General features: G+C 42.0%; 1 protein-coding gene across 2 annotated transcripts; it reads left to right on the forward strand.

The window, feature by feature from the left end:
- The first annotated feature begins 702 nt into the window (after nt 1-702).
- Nucleotides 703-9,119, forward strand: LOC103381001 (E3 ubiquitin-protein ligase pellino homolog 2). Of its 2 annotated transcripts, XR_001760221.2 has the most exons (8): nt 703-1,898; nt 5,364-5,493; nt 5,942-6,043; nt 6,254-6,451; nt 6,629-6,814; nt 6,899-7,104; nt 8,119-8,583; nt 9,023-9,105. XR_001760221.2 is itself a non-coding variant. In XM_025057017.1 (7 exons), the coding sequence occupies exons 1-7, from the start codon at nt 1,819-1,821 to the stop codon at nt 8,501-8,503; spliced, it is 1,287 nt and encodes a 428-aa protein (XP_024912785.1). In that variant the 5' UTR covers nt 703-1,818; the 3' UTR covers nt 8,504-9,119. The 2 variants fall into 2 exon arrangements, 1 of the variants encoding a protein (XP_024912785.1); XM_025057017.1 differs by having other exon boundaries at nt 8,119-9,119.
- Nucleotides 9,120-9,125: the final 6 nt, after the last annotated feature.

Below are 9,125 nucleotides of genomic sequence, written 5' to 3' on the forward strand. Positions count from 1 at the left end.
GACTCAATTGTAACACAGCTCAAAACATCACCACGCACAGTACAATGCTTCATGGCGCCACTGTCCTACCACCCACATACAAGCCACTACATGTTTCATTACCCACGAGAACAATAAGGAGGCTATATCATTGCATGCACGGCTGCCCAGGCCACCTGAACTGATTCGGTTACTGACACCACAGATCTGGGTCCTGTCCAAAAGCCTGCAGCAACGGTTCTGTTTTCATTCTCACCCAAAGAACAATGAAAAGAAAGGATGAGGGCTAAGATAAGGAACACCATTCTTGAGAATAAAAATGTGACTACAGGTAAGAAACTGTTTGTGAACTGAACTGCAGTATGTTGACTGACCAATGCACAAGAAGGCGGTTTTGTGTTGGTAATGGTTAACACTGAGTGTATAATCAATCGCTGTCCTCCAGGGATGTAGAGGTGCAGTCTGAATGCCCTGTTCCTAAAGATGAGTGCATTGCAGCATCATTATGTTTCTATATATTATGTTAGATGTGATAAGTATGTTTATAACTATAACTTGTCTACTGAGTACCAGTCTTTTGGGTCGCTGAACAAGATTACATCAAAACCAGAAATTTAAATTTCAACTTTATTGATGTTGAAGGGGAACTTGATGATATAGTTTATTATTACAGTCTATTTACATAGGAAAGCATTTCTAGTCTATGTCCAAATTAGTTGCATGGCAAAAGAAAGAATAAGATGAACACATGACCTGACTGTTCAAGTGGCCCATAAATAAATACTTAGGGACTTTCTAAAGAAACAGTAAAGTTGTGGCCTACACTGCGGTTGAAGTGCAGTGCCCCCATGTGGTCACTACGCCATGAGTAGTAAGACTTACTGATATTCAGTATGTGTGGGTGTGTTTGTGACGTGAAAGAGAGAAAAAAAGACAGAAAGAGTGAGAGATTGTAGAGAGTGAGCGAGAGATAGACAGAGAGAGCGGGAGAGAGAGATCCAGTCGCCGTCTATCAAGTCTCCAAGCTCCCACGTGAAACCGAGACAAAAAGCAGGGAAGGTGTCTCGTCTGGGGCGCAATGGTGACCCACATCTCCGCTTCGCCACGCCTCCTCGAAGCATCCCTTTACGTCAGCCTTCACACGAGCCCACGAGCTTGCGTCCAGAGGGCTTCCCGAGATTCATTCTTCAGCATATCGCTTCTAACCGCCAGTCTTTTGTTAAATTATCCTAATTATACCTCTACATTTCTACAAATGAACTAAGTGTTCGTTTTGGAGTGAAATCCCTGCTTTTATACTGTCGGCTGGAGTCAGCGTCTCAATAAGGCTGCGTCCATTTGTTCCTTTGTGGGGGGATTAACGCTCAAAAGGATTTATTATGTTGACCCTGAGTGTTTTTTCTCTTTTTGGTCTGAAATTAAGTTTTAATAATTTATCTTAAAATAAACAGACATATATTCTGCAAGTAATTTGATTTTCTGTAAAATATTTGACGATGTGTGTGGAGCCTCCACCCCTGCATGACATGGTACGCTCCACTCCCTGCCGTTCGCCGTTGTTGTACTCAGAGCCACTGAACAGATTTGTCGTGATACAAACTAAGCTACACATTGGCAGAAAAAGCCACGAAAAGATGCACTTCAACGGGTTTACAATAGCAAAACGTGTGCGGAAAAGTGAAGGAAAACTTTGTCTAAGTGTGCACAAACTTTAAAAGATCAAGAATCCGGCACACTTGTTATCATTTTTGATTGTGTTAGCACTGTTTCATCGCACTACTACGATTGCACGTTTCTTTCTTTTTGTATTTCTCATTATTTCTGGGCCAGTCCAGTCTGATGAATTCACCGAAAAAAGACGGAGATGATGAAGTACCCGTTAAAGACCCGGTAAAATATGGAGAGCTGGTCATTTTGGGGTAAGTCTTATTTAGTTTTAAACCGTACAGTATGGAGAAACATTGAATATGTGGCGGCGTTATCAGCACAATCAATGTACAATCAATGTATAACGTTGTTATGTTTTTTTTCTTTCTTTCAATCCTCAAATATAATATATACTATACTACTATACCTTATGAGGTTTTGTGGACTAAAGCAACGGTGGTTAGCTGAAATATTACACGCTCGCGTCGTTTAATACCACAAATGGATTATATGGTAATGTTAAAAACTTTATATTTTATAGATTTTCATATCTGACTGTTTGATTGTGTAAGTTTATAAGTGTTGTGTGGTTGATGGTTAATGGAAAACTGTGCAATGCTACAGTCGTAGTACATGAGGCTGCTATACAGATGTAGCTGCTATTTCATCAATGGTTGTGTGTGTGTGTATGTGTGTGTTTGTAGGGGGCTGGTTAGCAGAAAATCCGAATGATGTCATACTATGCTGTCTCTGCGAAGGGTAAAAGTCAGGCAGGACAGACAGACAGACAGACACCAAAGGCTGTTAAAACATGCACAAAAGCCACATCGGTTTGATGGAGGCAGGACGCATCTTACACTCTGTTCTTATTAAATAATAAAACGTTGCACCCAGATGACCAGGATGAGGAGGAGGGATCAGAGGAGGCGGAGCAGGGAGAAGGGAAAAGGAAAAAGCCCCTCCACATCATCATCATCAGCAGCAGCACACACAAGCACACAGTTGTCCGGATTAGCCGGTGACAGCCACCAGCCTTCACTGCATGTCCAGCCCTGCAGCTCAGGTCCAAAGCCTGGTGTGATGTGTGTGTGATGTGATCATGCAGCACTTCCTGTGTATGCCAAAGATAACTGACCTAATGGCCTCCTGCTTCCCCTCTGGCCTAAAATGGAGTTAGGAGACTGTAGTTCATCGGTATCAGAATACTGATTAGTTACCCTCCTGGACATTTGCCTTTGAGAACAGAGCAGTCCTTTAGAACATCAGAGGACACCAGGGAAATGATAAGACCATTCCAAATGTACTCACAAGGGTGCAGTGTTGTTGCAGATAAATAATGCTTACAATGTCATATTTAAGTCTGTTGAATTAAAATGTGTTGACTCACTTTAAAGCAGTAACTACTAAGGTTCAACTGTACCCTGTATTTATAGTTTATGTGTTAAAGTTGGCTGTGATCATGGCAATATCTATCTTCAATATATTTTAACATGTAAAAAGTCTAGATGCTTACTTGGGCTTAATTCTGTGTGTCATGCTGAAATTTAAAAAAGAAGAGGCTTTTAGAAGAGGCAGCTATTGTTAGGGAAAAATACACACATCGTGGAGATGTTGTTCAGTAAATAAACAAATAATAGTATTCTTAGACCTATTAGTCTCACATTTTATGCATTTTAAAATGACATATCTAATTATATTCTCAATGATATTGATGCTCACGTTTTGCACAACTTGCTTATACTTGTGGTTACTACTGGTTACTACTGAGTCATTTGAATAACCTTGGTGATTCAACATTGCACCATATATCTCACAGTTTTCTGTACCCTCTCAATATTAATGTTGCATTTCTAATTACATAAAGGTAATGATAACCATGGCTGAGGATTTATTTATTGTGATTTATTTATTGTGTACTAGTGCCTTGGCTGACAGTCACCGTGGCAGTGGGTGTAGCTTCAGGACAGACTGTTCTTTCTGCAGTTTCCTCTACAATATGCTATATTTCTGTCGTGTTTCGTGCAAGTGTTGTTTTACTTTGTTTTCACCAGACTTGATTTCTACATGCCCCTTGTGTTTGATGGTTGCTTCACTTCAGGCCATGTGATCTTTGCAGTGGCTCTTTGCCATCACTCATTACCTCAGTTACCCTGGACACCATGTACATCTACAGTCCAGTGTCACCCCATTTCCCTCTACACAACAGCATGACCTGCTCCAGTATGACCGTCCGAACATCCTCTCTCCTTCTCTGTTTATCCCTTCCACACCTGCTTATCTCAGCCTCTTAACATTCTGTCGCATTCCCCCGTTTTACACCCAGTCCTCTCCCTGCCAGCAAGTTGCCGTTTTGCTGAGTGCTGACTTTCGCAGCAGCAGTCCTTCTCGGTGACTTCCCCTCAACGAAAATAAACCCAGTGTCGAGGGGCAGAAGGAGTGAATATTTCATATAGAGCTTTATGATGTGCACACATGCGTGATGCTGGCCGAGACTAGCCGGCAAATCATACCCAATGGAGACACGCCTCCGCTGACATAGTTTTTCTTCTGCCTTCTGCTCTGTGCTGTAACTACAGCCATCTTCTTTTAATGTCTTCTCCCCTTGTCCTTATCTGACTTGAATTTATTTGGGTGGAGTAATCTGTGCTTAGAGTCTATGGTAGTTTTGGACTAGTCCTCTGTCTCAGTCAAGGTCCTTGCCATCTCTTTCTTTTTTAAAATCTGATTTTTGTCTTCTGTCCACTTCGTTTTCAGTCACATTTCACATCTTCGTCCCGTTAAAGAGACCCCTCAGTTCTGTACTTACACATTATCTATCACTGACCCAGTTCTTTTTCGCGCAAGACAAGATTTAGATGGAAGTAACTGTTGGGGTTGCAGAGAGAACAGGTTGCACTGAGTCCTCATTCTAAATTTGTCTACATATTTAATCACAAATGTAGAAAGTGTCTTTTTTTAATGTAGAACTGACAGGCTGCCCGGTACACCCACTGGTTTATATATCAACGTTATTTTATTTTATATTTATCTGTCATGAAATACAGTCTCAACAGTAATTAAAAAAAAAAAAAACGAATTAATATCTACGGATTTGCTGTTATTTTTATGAATATTGTTGTTTGAAATAATTTGAAACGTTCACATTTTTCACAAATTGTTCAATATAAAATAATGAAAAATTGTAAATTGATTTCTATTTTTTTAATTAATGGAAAAAAGTCAGACAAAGACCAATCACATTGTCAGAGCTTAATGAAATACTGAACATGCACCCCGAAGTGTCTTAATGTCTCTGATGTAACTAATGTGCTGAGTATTGGCATTTTTGTGCTGATTTTTTTTTCAGAATATTTTAAATTAAAACCCTGTTCTGCAGATAAGACAAAAGTCTTTTTTTAAGCCAAGGAAACTTGCTTAAAACTCAAAAATATTTTTTTAAAGGATATGTTCCTCTCCTGACACGAACCCCAGATACAGGCTGACTCAGTCTGTCAAGTCAAAGCTGACCTTTTCATCAAGCGTATGTAGTTTGGAATCACAAGTTTCCTGCCACAGCTTTTCTTCTTCACAGTGATCTACGTTGTATCTCGAGGGGCAGTTTGTATGCAGTGTAAGAGTTTTAGCTGGACAATTAATGAAATATTCTATTTGTTCATGTTACTTCTGAGCAAAAGGAGCTGGGTTTGATGGCCCTTTTATTGTGTCCTCACTTCCGTCATGTTTTTGTCCATGCGCAGGTACAATGGCTCTCTTCCTTGCGGAGACCGGGGACGCAGAAAGAGTCGCTTTGCTCTGTACCGACGGGCCAAGGCCAATGGAGTCAAACCCAGTGCAGTGCATATCCTTAACACCCCACAGGACAGCAAGGTTGGTTCATGTGTGGTTTACGTTTTATCAGTGCGTAACATTAGTTTCCGTTCTCTGACTCCCTGTTGTTCTAAATGACCCAGAGGAAGGATGATTAAGCCTGCAAGCAGGATAGTAGCCTAGCGTGTGGTCTGTTTATTAGGTATGTGTGTGTGTGTGTGCACATACGCATGCATGGTCCCTACCATTATACAGTTTTTTTTATAACATCTTCAGCTCAAAATAAATGCACCAATCTACACACTTTTCCAGACATTCAAATCTAATTAGAACTCAGCTGTTTCTAAAAGTTATCCTCTTCATATATGAGAAGTTGCATATTTGTGTTTATGGTCTGTGGTTCATATATTGTTCTTTCTTTTGTTCTCCTTGCTATAGTAGCAATGTGTTTTAAGTGAAGTCTGCAGAAGAGGAACTCCTAATCTTTTTTCTCTTCTTCCTGTTTCAGGCTGTACACAGTAGGGGGCAGCACAGCATTTCCTTCACTCTCTCCCGCAACCAGACGGTGGTGGTGGAGTACTGCCATGACAACAGTACTGACATGTTTCAGGTATGGGGGTCAGACACATTTTGTAATGATTGAAATGCACCCCCTGGTAGCAGCTCACGCACCACCAGGGGTGCACGAACCACACTTTAAAAATCCCTATTCTAAAGTATCAGTAGCATTTACAGACAGATGAATCAGTATTAAAATCAATGACCTGATGCACAGTTTTCTGAAATCACATCACAGGAAAGTAACCTTTTCTCTGTGCAGATTGGACGCTCCACAGAAAGTCCAATTGACTTCGTGGTGACAGATACATCTGGAGGAGGAAAAGAAGGGGAGGACCCGTCTATCGCTCCGAGCACGATCTCACGCTTTGCCTGCAGAGTTGTGTGTGAACGCAACCCACCTTACACTGCACGCATTTATGCTGCAGGCTTCGACTCCTCCAAGAATATCTTCCTGGGAGTGAGTATACTGATAATTAAATTCCAACAGAGGTGTCATAGACAGGTGGATATTTATGGCATCTGTTTTAAAGCAGTGAAAAAAGGTGCAATGCTTTCATTGTGTAATATAGATTAAAACGTTGTCTGATTCTTGTTTCCTTTTTTTAGTGGATGACTTTTGTGTTAATGTCTGTAGGAAAAAGCAACCAAATGGAAAAACCCTGATGGACACATGGATGGCCTGACCACCAACGGCGTACTAGTGATGCATCCTGGGGGTTTCCCTGAAGATCCAAAGCAGGGGCTGTGGAGGGAGATATCTGTCTGTGGGGACGTGTACGCCTTACGAGAGACGCGCTCTGGACCCAGCAGAGGCAAACTGGTGCGTTGGGTCGTCACTGTTGCCGTGTTTGGGTCGCCCTGACAACGATGGTTCTGAGTTGTTCTTTTATGACTGTTGCAACAGGCCGAGGGAGAAAGCAGTGCACTAAGAGATGGGTCCCTTGTTGATCTGTGTGGCGCCACCTTGCTGTGGCGTACAGGCGAAGGGCTAATGCGTGCTCCAACCCTGCGCCACCTGGAGGCACTTCGCCAGGAGCTTAATGCATCCCGCCCTCAGTGTCCTGTCGGCCTCAGCACACTGGCCTTTCCCAGCCTGCCCCGCAGCCACAGGTGAGAGTCACTGGGCTCCACGAAGGGTTGGGTATCAATTCAAGTCGTCTTTTTTCCAGATATTTTTGGTTCAAATTATCAAACCGTTATTTAAATACTGATTGTTTACAGTGTAAATTCTATAAACTCAAACACTTTTCTGTCTTTTTGTGTCTACTTCTGTAAGAACTACTGTCATTTTCAACAACTTGTCTGAAGGTGAAAATTTAACGGCTTTTTCTCAGTTTTTGCTCTGTGGCCCGAGCTGTTTTTTTCCGAGTTTTATTATCTCTTTGTTTCCACAACAAAAAATGCCATCTACTACAACTTTATTTTTATCTCATATAACTTCATTACCATCTACTTTTCCCCTTCCTGCTGGAAATGGCTGAAACACTGCTGCTGACTGTGTTGCTCGCATCAGTGCAACACAGCGAAGTCACACAGGACTGTATTGTGGTCAATACTGGGGTTCATTAAATCTTTGATGGGGTTTAAGTTGCTTTCTGCTTTTTCTCCCCTTTTTCAAAGACACACTTGTAAGCCTTTTCTGCATTTCTCTTAGCTTTGCTGCATCTACATTGACCATGCTTGCTAAGGGCTAGTGCCTATTATGGCGCAGGCACCCACATGCTGATGCAACAGCTGTGTGACATAGTGATGCTGACAGGCCATGGCAGACACATACTGTACGTAGTATTGACATGGCTAGTCCTTGCAGATTCAATTGTCTTTGCTTGCACAAATTTGGTGAACACACATTATAGCTTTTTTTCCAGATACATAAAACCCAACATTTGGTGAACCCTAGCCCTGTGTTTTCTTATTTGTCACAGTGGGAAAATTGCACACATTTGTATTTTATTCTCCTGTTTATTGAGAAATGCAGTTTTGTGGTCTTCTCCTGAAGTAAATATCCAGATTGGGAATTACGTGGCCCTCTGGTGGACTAGGAATCCACTGGCATCCATGGTGTACTTTATCACTTCATTTTTGTTTCTCCACCTTAATTTTGGTCCTGATGAATCATTTCAGCCTTGAAGAACGTCAGCCTTGGGTCTACCTCACATGTGGCCACGTCCACGGACGCCACGATTGGGGCCAGAGAGCTGAGGGGCAGGTGGACCATGGAGACGGCGAGGGCTCCACCACCCGCCGTGAATGTCCCCTGTGCAGGACCGTCGGCCCCTACGTGCCCCTCTGGCTCGGCGGTGAACCTGCAGTTTATGTGGACGCCGGCGCTCCTACGCACACATTTATTCCATGTGGCCACGTCTGCTCAGAAAAGACAGTGAGGTACTGGGCCGAGACCCCGTTGCCCCATGGGACCCACGCCTTCAGACCTGTCTGCCCCTTCTGCTCCACTGCCCTCGGCTCCCCCAGCTGGTCACGGCTTATCTTCCAGGGTCCCATTGACTAGCTGCAGCAACGGCAGCTGTCGCAGTAACAGGAAGACAGCTGAGGTTCAGTCATGGTGAAAACTTTTTAGAACAAGTACAGGTAACAAAACGGTGTGCAAATATCTCTTTCATATTATTACAGTTGGTGTTACTTTTGTACATTCCTCATGTGGGAATTGAAGCTCTTAAAAAAACATTTTAACCTTCACATAACATATTGGTGACTGACTAAAAACATTTTCATTGTTTTTACCTAACCAATAATGTCGGCACATGAGAATACACATTAAGGTAATGACTTAACACCTAACAATGTCAAAAGTATTTGACATATGACAAAGAAATGCAGAGTTTGTGCCACTGAAACTGTATTCAGTATTATTAGTTTCAATGCGATTGTATTTCTGCCGTTTGTTTTGTGGAATGCACTTACATTTTGGCAAATATTGCAAATGATCTGAGAAATGTACAAAAGTGACGAGAAAAGAGCAGTGAAGCAGAAGAGCTCTGTGTTCAGTATTTAATGTTTTAACCCACAGATTATTATCTGAGGAGTTCTGTGCGGGATATATCTTCAACTGCTACAAGGTGAAAATTGAGGATAACATTTTGTTACTGTGTGGACATAATACTTTATTGTGA

Source organism: Cynoglossus semilaevis, chromosome 7, assembly GCF_000523025.1.
Source record: "Cynoglossus semilaevis isolate Cse_v1.0 chromosome 7, Cse_v1.0, whole genome shotgun sequence".
Lineage (NCBI taxonomy): Eukaryota > Metazoa > Chordata > Actinopteri > Pleuronectiformes > Cynoglossidae > Cynoglossus > Cynoglossus semilaevis.